We start from the raw sequence: 13782 nt of genomic DNA on the forward strand, positions 1-13782 counted from the left end.
CCCTATTTTACAAAAACCCAGGTGTATGTGCAGAGCATTGATGAGGGTCCTGAGGCTCTGTTTTCTAAGTGGTTGTTTCTCAGCAGGTCAGTCACTGACAGCCATGGAGATGCTGAGCAAAGCTGCTCTGTCTTATTGCCATTTGGGGAAGAATGAAGGCGCCGCCTGCCGCTCGCTGCTGACACTCTGCAAATGGTTGCTGGCCGACTGGAAGGACATGACGCCTCAGCTCAAACAGGTTTACTGCTTTTTGGAATATTTGGTAATGATAATCACGTATGCAAAGAGCTGTGCCTAACGTGAAAGCAGTACAGTGAAGTTAATAGAACACAAGAACATTAAATGTAAGAATCGGACCAATGATGGGACCTAACCCTCTAACCTGCTTTGGCTCAGCTGATATTTGTCCTGGTTAAGAGAAGCAACATTTCCTCTGTTACTCAACTCTAAGTAAGTGAAAGCTGACCCAGGTCTGTGTTAAACAGCCAGATATGCAGACGCACAGCTTGTGGTGGTGCTGATTGTCTTCTCCACCAGAAGCTTCTGACGTGTCCAGGTTGCTGCAGAGCCAGCTTCCCTGATCACTTTATTCAGCCCACAAAGTGCACTCATCTCCAGCATTCTGAAGATTGTGTTCAGTGTTGGTGCAGGCGATCGGATTATGTTGCTGGGGTGGACAGGTGCTGCATATACCATAAGGAAAGTGAAAAGCCCAGGTTGTAATCCACCATGGAGGCATGTGCTGACCCCCCTTCTTTATTGTCCTGTTAAAGATATTTAACCAAAACATAAAAAATAGGGTAAAGGACTTCTTGAAGCATCTTTGACACATTTTAGAAAAGAATAAAATATGTCTAATATAGCAGATGTGATTGTTTGGATATATCTTTAAAATGCATGCTTTCAGGCTGTTAATGTTTTTGTAGGTGGTAAAGAAATCTGCAGCAGTGAACGCATGCAGCGCTCTGGGCAGCATGTCGGCTCTGAGCAGGAACATTGCTGCTCTGCTGGAACTGCCCCTGGAGGATCAGGCCATCCCATCAGTCACTGCTGAGATTTCAGGTACCATTGGAACCTGATGTATTCACACAGGACTTCTCTGGGCTGCAGTAATGTTGATTGTCCCCCTCTTAACTCTAAATCAATGACTTCTCAATAATGCAGAGTTGGGATGTACCACTTTAATTTCCCAGTCTACTATACTACCACTCAAGTGTGGACACGCCTCCTCATTTAATGGTTTTTCTTTATTGTTATGACTTTCTACACTGAAGACATCAAATATATGAAGCAGCATATATGGAGTTATGTGACAAAGAAAAACTTAATAAATATATTTTAGTAGCCACTGTTTGCTTTGTTGGCAGAGCTGCAAACCCTGCTCTCAGTGAGCTTCATGATGTAGTCACCTGACATGGTTTCAGCTCACAGCTGTGCCTGTCAGGGTTCAGTGGTGGTGACACTGTTGGGGATTCATTCAAAATTGAAGGCAAACTGAACCAGCATGGCTACCATCCTGCAGACACACACCATCCCATCGTTTAAATTCCAACAGGACGATGACCCCAAACACACCTCCGGGCTGTGTCAGGGCTATCTGACCAAGAAGGAGAGTGATGCAGTGCTGACCAGACAGCCTGGCCTCCACAGTCACCTGACCTCAGTGGAGATGGTTTGGGATGAGATGGAGCGCAGAGTGAAGGCAAAGGACCAACAAGTGCTCAGCATCTCTGAACTCCTTCCAGACTGTTGGAAACCATTTCAGGAGACGACCTCATGAAGCTCATGGAGACGCCGAGAGAGCAAAGCAAAGAATCTGAAATATCAAACATGTTTGGAGTTATTTCCCACGTTTTTGTTCACTACATATTTCCACGTGTTCGTTCATAGTTTTGATGGCTTCAGTGAGAATCTACAATGTCTTATGTTTTCTATTCCCATGTGAAGCACTTTGAAACAACTTCCTGTTTTAAAAAGTGCTATAGAAATAAATGTTACTTACTCATGAAAATAACAAAAACCATTAAATGAGACGGTGTGTCTGAACTTTTGACAGGTGTACGTCCATATTAACCTGACACTCTGTCCTCTTATGTCGGCAGTACATGTTGGCTTTTCTGCACATGATGAACACTTAAGATCTTTAAACTAAAAAACACTGAATCGTTTTGTTACACTTTCTTTCTCCAGTCCAACTAATCCCAGATAACTAGAAGTTAAACATGCTTCCCAGGCTCAGGAGGACAAATTACTCAAAATGATGAGACACCATGTACCTGCAGATGAATACTGAAATATCCACAACCCTCTAAAATGTTTGATGTTAATGTTCTTCCCTGTACAGTCAATGTGGGTGTTGGAGAGCCAGACTTCGTGTTGGGTCAGCTGTATCAGTTGTCCACCAGTCTGGCTCCAGATGTGGCAAAGTCCTGGGCAGCCCTGGCCAGCTGGGCTTACCGCTGGGGCAGGAAGGTAGTCGATAATGCCAGGTTAGTGGACACACACACACACACACACACACACACACACAGACTGTTGTGTATGCTCTACTGGTCTGCGTAATGTCTTCGGTGGCCCAACAACACAGTGGAAACATTACTTTTAATGGAGCTTCTCCTCTTCAGCCAAGGGGAGGGACTGCCTCTTCTTCCTGGGGAAAAGAAGGAGATAGAGGAGCTGCTGCCAGCAACAACAAGTGAAGAAGACAAGGACATGATCTTCAGTATTCTGGGACAGGCCATGTGTCGACCTACTGGTATCCAGGTAAAGTCCTGAACAGCTGATAGCACGTACATATAGTACACTGGGCGTAGTAGCGCTGCGAGGACACCAGCTGCTGCCTGAGGCGTGTGGACCTGTGCTCGGGTTTTCTCTCCACCTTTGCCTCCGTCTCCAATGTGCCAGCTTCCCTTTCATCTACCTCAGCATCTGTGTTTTTAAAATACTGACTTGTGACCACGGCCGTAATGGTGTTTGACACATTTACCTGTTTATTTAAAAAAGACGATTGCGTCAGTTTCTGCAGTTGTGCTCGCTGCTTGAAGAGGCGATGGCAGTTGCGTAGTACACTGGGCGTAGTAGCGCTGCGAGGACACCAGCTGCTGCCTGAGGCGTGTGGACCTTGCGTCAGTTTCTGCAGCTGTGTTCACTGCTTGAAGAGGCGATGGCAGTTGCGTAGTACACTTCAGTAACAGGCTTGGTCAGTACATGTCTGTCAGAGGTGCCATCAGCTCCTGTAGGCTGCTGCTGGCATATGTAGTGATCTGATCTCATGCACAGGTATACGTACTTGAACAGGGACGTCTTACACATTGTGGCTTGTACTGCTGTGTTTTGATGCTTCTGACCTCTGTCCGGACTCTTCTCACATGCTTTGTTGTGTTCGAGCTTGTATTCAGTGCACGCTTGGTGTTTTCAACAGTCATTGTTTGTATATTCTTGGATTCTTTTCTGCAGCCTGTGTCAACCCTGATGTTCTGCTTTATGTCAGGATGAGGAAATGGCTCTGCAGCAGGAAGATGATGAGGATGACATGGTGGACGTGATTTGGCGGCAGCTCACCAGTTCGTGCCCTTGGCTGGGGGAGGCCAGCCAGCAGGTTACAGATGGTCTGATCCGAGTTTGGAGACTGGTCGTGGACCGTATCTTTGGTCTCTACCGCATCTCCTGCCAGGCCTATTTCACCTTCCTCAAGCTCAATGCTGGACACGTGAGGCTGAGTTCCTAAAGCTGATGACTGTGAAACAGTGACTGCCATGTGAAGATCATGACATAGATGTAAGTGCAGCGCTTGGTTCACTCCCTCACTCTGTGTGTTTGGTTTTAGGTCCCTGTAGATGAAGATGACCCCAAAGTGCTGCTTTCATATCACAGCAGCAAGCAGAGCAATGATGACGTAATTGTCATGGCAACGCTGCGTCTCCTGCGTCTTCTGGTGAAGCATGCCGGTGAACTGAGAGAGGGGCTTGAGCTAGGCTTAGCTTCGACTCCTACGGCACCCTGGAGGGGTATGTCCTAATGCAGGTTTACTGTGTGTGTGTGTGTGTGTGTGTGTGTGTGTGTGTGAGTGTGATGGATATAATAGATGGGTTTTTCACTCATAGTTGAAGCTTACATACATTAAGAGCTCCCAACACTGGAGTGAAAACCTCTCGATTCCCTGATGGAAATTGATGGCAGTGAGGGGCAGATGAGATGGAAAAGAAGAGCATGTGAAGATGAAAACAAACACAGTGGACAAACAGTCTTGTCCGTTTGTAACAAACACCTTCATCATGATGTGAAGGCCACTGGTCCTCAGAGCCTGATGCCCTCAGGGGTCTGTCTCTTGCCCTGAAGTCTCTGACCGTGTCTCCCAACCCGGCCAGAACTGGCAAACAAGCACAGGGTGTCTGATCCACAGAGTTCACTGGGGGAAGAAGAGAAATTAAGTTAGTGGAAATGTGTGCTGTTCATGTGGTCAGGGGGCAGTCTGTGCTCTGTTGGCTCCAGGGTACCAAGTGACTGCTGAAAGGTTACTGATGTTCTGTCCAGTGATGCCTGGTTTACATAATGTAATGAATAAAAACAGCCACAGTGATAGGTTAGGGTTACTCTGCGAGTAATAAGGACATGAGAATATCTCTGTGGTCAAGCTCCGAACTCTAGAGCAGACCTGGGAATGTTTGGTCCGTGCTGTAAATCAGCGGTGTCCAGCCCCAGTCCTCGAGAGCTACCGTGCTGCAGCTTTTAGAAGCATCCTTGTTCTGACACGCCTGAATCAAATGAATGGCTTGTTATCAGGTGTTTGCCAAACTTGATGGCTGCTGAAGAGGAGATCCAACCATCTGATTTAGCTGTTGGAGTAGGGATCCATCTAAAAGCTGCAGGACAGTAGCTCTCGAGGACTGGAGTTGGAGACTCCTGCTGTAAACTCTTGTTTATGTCGGTCAGCCAAGGGTACCAAAAGACCACACTTTCAACATTTAGCATTTAGCTAGTCATAAAGTATGTACTTGTTGCTTTTCATGTACTGATTCTTCGTGTTGTCTTCAGGTATCATCCCACAGCTTTTTTCGCGTCTCAACCATCCGGAGGCGTACATCCGACAAAGCATATGCAGCCTGCTGTGCCGTGTGGCCCAGGACTCCCCACACCTCATCCTCTACCCTGCCATTGTAGGCTCACTCTCCCTGGGAGGGGAAGCTCAGAATGCAGGTAGGCTTACTTTTCTTTTCTTTCTTGTTGCAGCCATGTTCTCTCCAGCTGTTTAAAGAGTTCTACATTAATATCTCAAATATTTCACTTTGCTTGTTCACTCGGTATTAGTCATATGTGCAAGAAATGACTAATACATAGTCAGAAAAATAGGAGACTGTATAAAAAAATCCTTAGCAGTTAATGCAGTAAATGTATTGTTACTCCAGATGCATTTGTTTTATTTTGGTGGTATAAATGTGATCTGGCAGGTTACACTTAATATTCTGAAACAAGTCTGCATGGTTTGAAAGGGAGTCTCTGACATCAGACACCCTGTGCTCGTTTTTCTGACTTCTCCTCTCGATTGGTTAATTTTGCAAACAGGGAGCAAACTGCCGTCAGCTCTGCCTACCTTCTTGGGGAGCATACAAGGAGAGGACCTAGGTGTGGATGAAGAGGAGCAGCTTGGGAGTGATGAACAAGGCAGATCATCAGAAGAGCTGGCGACCTGTTCAAGTCAAGACCAAGCCATGATGCAGGACTGTTACAGCAAGATTGTGGAGAAGCTGTCTTTAGCCAACCCTAGCATGGTGCTTCAGGTAGAAGGCTGACCGCGGTTACACGTTTTGTATGGGGGGGGGCTATACTGTTTATACTTGAATCAACTACAGCTAAAGTTCAGTTAAAAGAAATGTGATTTTCTCAAATGATTGACTTGTGTGTGCCGACCAGGTCCAGCAGCTGGTGGGTGAGCTGCGCAGAGTCACGTTGCTGTGGGATGAACTGTGGCTAGGTGTGTTACAACAGCAGCACATGCACGTCCTACGCAAGATCCAGCAGCTGGAGGATGAGGTCAAGAGAGTGCAGAACAATAACACACTGCGCAGGTGAGACTTGCTTTGACCTTAGCCTCAGGATAGGGTCTGCTTTTTTCTGTGTACATCGTTGTTTGAAAAAACATCTCAAATCAAAGCTAACCGCTGCTGGCCCACAGTTCATTTGGTGCCATGGAGCCAACAATAAGCAAAGGTCTCACTATGGAAAGTGCTTTCTTGAGTGACCAGAAATAGACCCACTAATACCAAATGGCTGTGGCTCAGGAGGGGTTTTCTACCAGTTGGAAGGTTGGTGCCCAGTCTGTCCACCTCAGTGTCAGCATGTGCTTGTAGTAAAAAGCACTTTGAATGTTCAGAGTAGAACAATGCTGCTACCATACACCACTTAGACGTCCTTCCTAACTCCTCGTGACCCAAAACAGATTCTGGAACCTTCTGACTTTCATCTGTTTTAGGAAGCATTTCAGGTCCAAAACACGATCTTTCAGACCTTGGTTGATATCACACAGATGGTACGCTCCTAGAATTCCTCAGCACCTTGAATTAAGAATGGTGATGTAACACACCAGTGCACAACTAGTCCGCTCATCCCGCATCGGTTTGTAGATGTGCACTAGTCGTTACTGGACCTTGCAGGTTATGGTTGCACTGGTTAGTTGTAAGCTGTACTTTCTTTACGTTTCTCTCGTATTTCCCTAACTGAGTCATCCACGTCAAAGGTAAGAACATCTGAACTCCACCCTCTTGTGCTAAAACTCTGGACTCCATTGACAGTCCATGTCCTGTAGTTGCTTCAATGCTCCCGGTCTCATCTGTTGTGGAACCTGTAGAACCTTAATCATTTGTTACTGGTGGTTTAAAAGTTCAGCGATGACATGATGAAAACCAGCCTGTGGAAAAGCTATTACCCCTCAGCTGTAAAAGGCTGATTTGGGGTACTGTCGTCACCCCGCTGGGCGAGCAGCGTGGGAGGTCTCAGGAGGCTGAGGGCTGGTGCTGGCAGTCACCAGTCAGTTGCTGATCTGTATTTTTCTGTGTTCAATGAAAAGTAAAGTTCTTACTAGGCTTGTCTGATCTCCCAATACCATTTGTTGATCTGCAGGGATGAAAAGATTGCCATAATGCGTGAAAAGCACTCTGCTCTGATGCGTCCCGTGGTTTTTGCCCTGGATCATGTGTGCAGCATCACAGCAGCTCCGGCAGAGACGCCGCATGAATCCTGGTTTCAGCAGACCTACGGTGATGCCATCACGTCTGCCCTGGAGCGTCTAAGAAACCCCGTAAACCCGGCTAATCCAGCCAGTAGCTGGCTTCCCTTCAAACAGGTATGATGTGCTTTGTGTTAGTGATGACCATGGTTTTATTTTCAAATTATTCAAGTTCTGTAAGCTGCAGGGATAGCAATGGGAGCAGAAACTGATGAACAGCGTGTGACAACAGGTTCACTGAACAGGCGACAACAAGACGACCCTTAAAAATGCAGTGGTGGTGGTTGCTTACCTCATCCTGCTCACTGACTTTAGCTCGGTTTTGTGTTGTTAGTGTCACTGCTGATAGTGACGTGTCGTCCCACCTGCTGCACGTTCGGGCCAGCATGTCATCGTAAGAAGGCTTTGCTTTGTCTCCCAGCCAAGTCTCAGGACTGTGGAAGCCAAGAGATGGACTGTTAAACCAGGAAACTCAAACAGGCCAATAAAAAGGTTTTAACCCAGGGCCTGGTATTTGCTCCATTGTTAGAGGGGGGCTGAGAGCCCTGCAGCATGACATACCAACCAGTGGGCTACAGGTACCGTTTCTGATCAGGTGGAATGGCCTCACATCCTTCAGTGGAATCTGTTCACAGCAGAAACATCAGAACTTGCGACCCCACCACAGGTGCAGTGTTCCCTTCATGGACGGGAGCACCTGTGATAGAGTTGTAACAGCGTATGCTGCTTGCAGCTTAGTGAAATCATTTCCTCATTGCCTTTGGGGCGATCGTGGCTCAAGAGTTAGGAGTTCGCCTTGTAATCGGAAGGTTGCCGGTTCGAGCCCCGGCTCGGACAGTCTCGGTCGTTGTGTCCTTGGGCAAGGCACTTCACCCGTTGCCTACTGGTGGTGGTCAGAGGGGCCGGTGGCGCCAGTGTCCGGCAGCCTCGCTTCAGTCAGTCTGCCCAGGGCAGCTGTGGCTACAATGTAGCTCCATCACCAGTGTGTGAATGGGTGGATGACTGGGTGTGTAAAGCGCTTTGGGGTCCTTAGGGACTATTAAAAGCGCTATACAAATACAGGCCATTTACCATTTGTCAACCTGGTGCTGGTGCAGAGGGCCCTGGTCTCCTCCTGGTCCAGGACTGTGTGCAGCTCACATGGCCATTGTGTCTGTGACGTTCCTGGAAGATGAAGGCGTTGATGTTCCCCAGGTCTGAGTCCAACTGAGAACCTCTGGGCCATCGGTGCGTCTGACTCTGCCAAAAACTCTGCCCCCGAGCTCGCTGATGTCCTGGTTCAGGTCTGGAAGGAGAGCCCACTCAGTCTGCACATTCAGTTTTCACTTTCAACTACGTGTGATTTCAAATCCAGCTGTCAAACGGTTGATGATCCACCGAGTGTCATTTTGTCCTTAGCAAACTGTGTATTTGTGTGCAGTGTGTGTTAAATATACACAGGAATTGTTTTCCCAGCACCTGTGAAGATGTACCTGTGTATGTATTCTGTTATGTTGAGATGCATCACTTCCACAGATGTAGGATCCTTGATATTTCCATAGTTTTATATTGTGTAGCTGTTCCAAACCTGACTGATGTGCTGTCTGTGTTGGACAGATCATGATGAGCCTGCAACAGCGTGCTCAGAAGAGAACCAGCTATCTGCTGCATCTGGACGAGATTAGTCCCCGCCTGGTTTCCATGACTACAACAGAGATTGCTCTACCTGGCGAGGCATCGGCATTAGATGCAGTGACCATACAGAGTGTAGGGAACACCATCACCATACTGCCAACCAAGACCAAGCCAAAGAAACTGTTCTTCCTGGGCTCAGATGGACACAACTACCCGTACCTCTTTAAAGGTGGGGAAACTCGGTCGCAGCAGCAGTCGTAGATGGAAACAGTCTTCTAAAGCTGCAGGGAACAGGAAACGTAAAAACTGCATTAGCATTCAGTTGGTAATATTGACAGTTGTGTTCTGTGAACAACTGAAGCCTGGCTTTTAGATTAGATTAGATTAGATAGAACTTTATTAATCCCTCGGGTGGGTTCCTCTGGGAAATTTGATTTCCAAAAAAGCACAGCACCGACAGAAGTTACAGAGTTACAGAATTATATATATATATATATATATATATATATATATATATATATATATACATATACACACACACACACACATAAATACAGAGACAATATAAATAAAATATACGAAGGGGATAAATAGAATAAATAGGAATAAAAATAAAAATACAAGTGAATTGCACATTTCAAGTATTGAGTCTATTGCACCGTTGACTATTTACAGAAGTATTGCACAAAAGGTATTGTACAGTGAGGTGAAGAGGCACTACAGCTTAGTTGTTCTCATTTTTGTTGATTTTCAGTGGGCAGAGGAGTGCTTTGAAACAGATAAAGTAATGTTAGTAAAGTCATTAGAACATGAAGTATGAGAGAGGCACATCGACCCGTTGAGTCTGTAGTTTCTGAGAACATCTTCTGTGTTTGACGCAGTTTGAATGCAAGCTGTGTTACTAAACAGGACAAATGAATATTCCCCAGCTGGCTGCTGGAGGTGGGGCCAGTTGTAAGGTGAAGCTGGTCATAAAGATGGTGGTACTCCACAAAACGTGGCAGTTGCCATGGTCACCCACAATTTGCATGGAAGACTTTTATCTGCAACGTTATAGCGAAATAGTGACGATGGTATTCCAACCAAAAAGTGTTTCCTGTAGCAGTGAGGCGCAGCTTTTACTTTGAAGGCGAAGGTTCTGTTTCCAGTTTTTATTGTACTTTGTTTTGCTAACAGTCGATAGTTAGCAAATAAGTCGTAACTGTGGCAGCCACAAGGTTTTTGGTGTAGCTAATTTTAACTAGTGACAACCAGCAGCAACAAGTGCTAACCAAAGGTTGGGTAATGCAGCCTTTGATTTATATATTTGCCAGTTGGTCCCCACGCCTGCGTGACAGATGCCTAATTTTATTTTTAACAAATGGGGTCCAAGCACTTTAAGACAGGGTCCTCCCAAGAGCACCTTTGACACTTGGCATTATAGTGATTGTTATTATAAAAAGGTCTGTAAGAAATCCAATTCTTTTTATTTTCATATATATTTTGTTTGTTTCATCATTCGACCCGCTGACCCGATGTTAGGCTCTCTAGTTGCTCGTTTCCTGCGTCACATTCAACGTACATCATCTGTGTGTAAACTCGGGGTCGCCCAGATTAGTATCCACGATTGAGTTTTTTCGAGTCAGCACGTACATGTGAAATACAGAACGTGAGAAAGAAACGCAGACCTGACAGAAGCTGGGGGTGAGTTGAGAGTAGCACAAACGTTTTCTGTGGGTGTTCATACTAAATCGTTTGTACAGTGTCATTTTACCAAGACAGAGTTGTCATTAAAAAGCTTTTATGTGAACCGCCAATGATCCCTCTGAGCTCGTGAGCTGTGTGTTGTGCGTAGAAAGCAAAGGGAAAAATGTCAAAGTTTCCTTTGTGATGAAATAGTGACTGAAGTTTCTCTCAGGTCTGGAGGATTTGCATTTGGATGAGCGCATCATGCAGTTCTTGTCAATTGTCAACACCATGTTCACCAAGATCAATCAGCAGGAGCAACCACACTTCCATGCCCGACACTATTCTGTCACGCCGCTTGGAACTCGTTCAGGGCTGATCCAGTGGGTGGACGGTGCCACGCCCCTCTTTGGCCTCTACAAACGCTGGCAGCAGAGGGAGGCTGTGCAGCAGGCTCAGAAGGTAGAGGTTTGTCTGCACTGTAACACACGGCTTTAACACTGGTCAGGCGGCGAGCGCTTTCTGGTTTCGGGCCCGTATTACTGGTTAGTGACGTGACTTTGTTTTCTGAGCAGGCCCAGGACTCCTTCCCACAGCAGCCTATACCTCCAGTGCCCCGCCCCAGTGAACTGTACTACAGTCGCATCGGGCCGGCTCTAAAGGCAGTGGGGCTGAGTGTGGATGTGACACGGAGAGACTGGCCTCTCAGCGTTATGAAGGAGGTTCTGAAAGAGTTGATGGAAGCAACGCCGTCCAACCTTCTGTCCAAGGAGCTCTGGTGTTCTTGCACCACGCCGAGCGAGTGGTGGAGGGTCACTCAGGTGCGAGGAGATGCATTCAAAGCGTTTCTCACCTTCTTCCTTGTCTCCTGTTTCAGAAAAGGACAGATGCTCAGAAATGTAATCCAGATGTTTCTTTGTTTCCTTTTCTCTGTCTGCAGTCCTACGCCCGATCTACTGCTGTCATGTCAATGGTGGGATACATTATTGGCCTTGGCGACCGTCACCTTGACAACGTTTTGATTGACATGACCACTGGAGAGGTGGTGCACATTGACTACAACGTATGCTTTGAAAAAGGTGCGTTTAACTGTGTTGCTGCGATTCATTTTAAAGAGAATAGTTTAGAACCACATTTATTAAAAGGTAAAAAACTATTGTGCTGCATGTGATAGAAGCAAAGGGACAGAGGTGAACACCACTCACACAGTGCTCACCACAGCTAGTCAGCCTGTTCTGTGCAGATATAATAAAGCTCTTTTCCTCCACAGTCCCCCATAATATGATCAGACTCAAAGCTCTTTATCACACACTGAGATGTTGGAGGAAACCCAGCTGAGGGGTTATTTTTGGCTGCTAGCGTGGAACAGTATCGATTTTCCATGTAGTGGGTGACCTGCTCGTTTTCCTGGGTGCACAGTATCAAAGTGTGTGTGTGTTGCCAGGGAAAAGCCTGCGAGTGCCAGAGAAGGTCCCATTCAGGATGACCCACAACATCGAGATGGCTCTGGGAGTCACTGGGGTGGAGGGCATCTTCAGGCTGTCCTGTGAACAGGTTACTCTCACATCACACTGCATATAAAACCATTTGTACAGGCGTTAACTCAACCCATCTGTGAAAGGGTATCTAAAACACACCCGTCTATGTTATCATCAGTAGCATTTCTCACACACCTTGTAACAGATTGGACTAATTTCACGTAGCATAGTCGCAGTGTGCCCCGTGGCAGGTACACCATACCACCGCCCACCTCTGCTGTTAGAATGAGGATCTTCATCTCTTGCTGCTGATGAAGCGAGAGCCAAGTTCAAAGTGTTCAATATGTTGGAGCTTATAAAATGAACACATGAGCCTGAGATGATTGTTTCCCTGAGGGTCACGATTGGAAAGTATTCCCACTGGGCTGTAATTGATAAATATTGAGACGAGTGGCTTTTTTTGCACAGTTTAGAATAATGAAGGTAAAATTAAGCAGTAGATGGAGTGACAGTTTGTTTTTACAGTTTGCTGCAGCTTACAGGCTGTTTGTTAGAGGGATGTAGCCAGTGCACGTTTTGTACCTCGGGATATTTCCCATGCACTGAAACATGGAGATGTTAGAGCTGTCGGCTATTGTGACAGGATGGAAGTCAAAATACACGTGGGGGGAAAAATCAAGTGGGATGTGTGTTTCTAGGTGGTTCAGATAATGCGACGAGGCAGAGAGACCTTACTGACCCTGCTGGAGGCCTTCGTGTACGACCCTCTGGTGGACTGGACCGCGGGGGGAGAGGTAGGATTTGCGGGTGCAGTGTACGGAGGGGGAGGCCAACAGGCTGACAGCAAAAAGAGCAAGCGGGACATGGAGAGAGACATCACGCGCTCTCTCTTCTCCTCCAGGGTGGCTGAGATCAAGGTGAGTTCACAGATGTCAAATAATCATACAGCACCTTATCAGCAAATCCAGTCGGTTCTGTGGTGGTGTCTCAGGTTGCCATGGTTGCAGCCGTTTCTTTAATTGCAGTTGTCAATGTTGCTTCACTTTGTCTGGCAGTGAGAACAATAAATAGGGGAGAAAGTTAAATAAGGACTGCGTTACAGTGTAAAGAAGGAGAATATTAGTGGCTTTTATCTGTCATTCCAGGTTAATCCACAGCTGACTGACACTACAGTTATTGCTCTTACAGCTCACATTGTCTAAATAGGCAGGAGTAGGGTTGGCTTTGTTTTTAACAACCCTGCAGGCTGTAGAATGAATCCTTTCCTGCATTTCATATTTTTAATGTGTTATTGTTCTGTGTGGGCCTCGTGCAGGTGAACTGGTTTAAGAATCGTGATGAAATGCTAGCGGTCCTACCACAAGTAGAAGAAGCCGTAGAAGAGTACTTGGTCCTGCAGGAGCTTCTCTGCCAAGGAGAGAAACGCCAAGCTAAACTACAAGAGGAGAGCGCCTTCTTAGAGGGGGCAGAGAACCACCCTGACCACGACATCTTCACCCTGGAGCAAAGGTCAGACACAGCACACTGTTCATGTTCTTTCAAATGCATGCCAAAAGGTGCATTTAAGGATATACATTTGAAAGACTGAAAGGTGCGTCCGGTGGATTCATTGAAGTTTGTAACATGTTTGGATATTTGATCGTCTTTTAAACAGTCACTACAGACAACAAAATAAGGAAATGTGGCTTTTAAATTATTCATTGATAGATAAAGTTAGGTGATGCTGTTGCTTGGAAACATTGTGGTCACACTTATAGCATAAGATAAGCTTTATTACCCCTGAAGGAAGGAAACGAATGTGTT

At 46.3% G+C, this 13782-nt stretch overlaps 1 protein-coding gene across 4 annotated transcripts in view; it reads left to right on the forward strand.

Annotated features, from left to right (window-relative positions):
* The window catches only part of smg1 (SMG1 nonsense mediated mRNA decay associated PI3K related kinase), a 57929-nt gene that overhangs the window by 32067 nt on the left and 12080 nt on the right, over positions 1-13782 (forward strand). The window contains exons 30-46 of one of the 4 annotated variants that reach the window (XM_085270006.1): positions 84-238; positions 927-1062; positions 2345-2489; positions 2625-2763; positions 3491-3709; positions 3827-4007; positions 5035-5196; positions 5563-5777; positions 5911-6065; positions 7117-7339; positions 8819-9065; positions 10734-10969; positions 11077-11322; positions 11442-11580; positions 11946-12055; positions 12678-12896; positions 13295-13488. In XM_085270006.1, the coding sequence (XP_085126132.1) occupies positions 84-238; positions 927-1062; positions 2345-2489; positions 2625-2763; positions 3491-3709; positions 3827-4007; positions 5035-5196; positions 5563-5777; positions 5911-6065; positions 7117-7339; positions 8819-9065; positions 10734-10969; positions 11077-11322; positions 11442-11580; positions 11946-12055; positions 12678-12896; positions 13295-13488 (3121 nt within the window). The remainder of the gene's footprint in view (positions 1-83; positions 239-926; positions 1063-2344; positions 2490-2624; positions 2764-3490; positions 3710-3826; positions 4008-5034; positions 5197-5562; positions 5778-5910; positions 6066-7116; positions 7340-8818; positions 9066-10733; positions 10970-11076; positions 11323-11441; positions 11581-11945; positions 12056-12677; positions 12897-13294; positions 13489-13782) is intronic. The other 3 variants (XM_085270009.1, XM_085270008.1, XM_085270010.1) reach the window with 3 other exon arrangements.

The sequence above is a fragment of the Mchenga conophoros genome, linkage group LG4, assembly GCF_057382185.1.
Source record: "Mchenga conophoros isolate Kocher_MC1m ecotype Shallow Benthic linkage group LG4, M_conophoros_male_GT1.1, whole genome shotgun sequence".
Lineage (NCBI taxonomy): Eukaryota > Metazoa > Chordata > Actinopteri > Cichliformes > Cichlidae > Mchenga > Mchenga conophoros.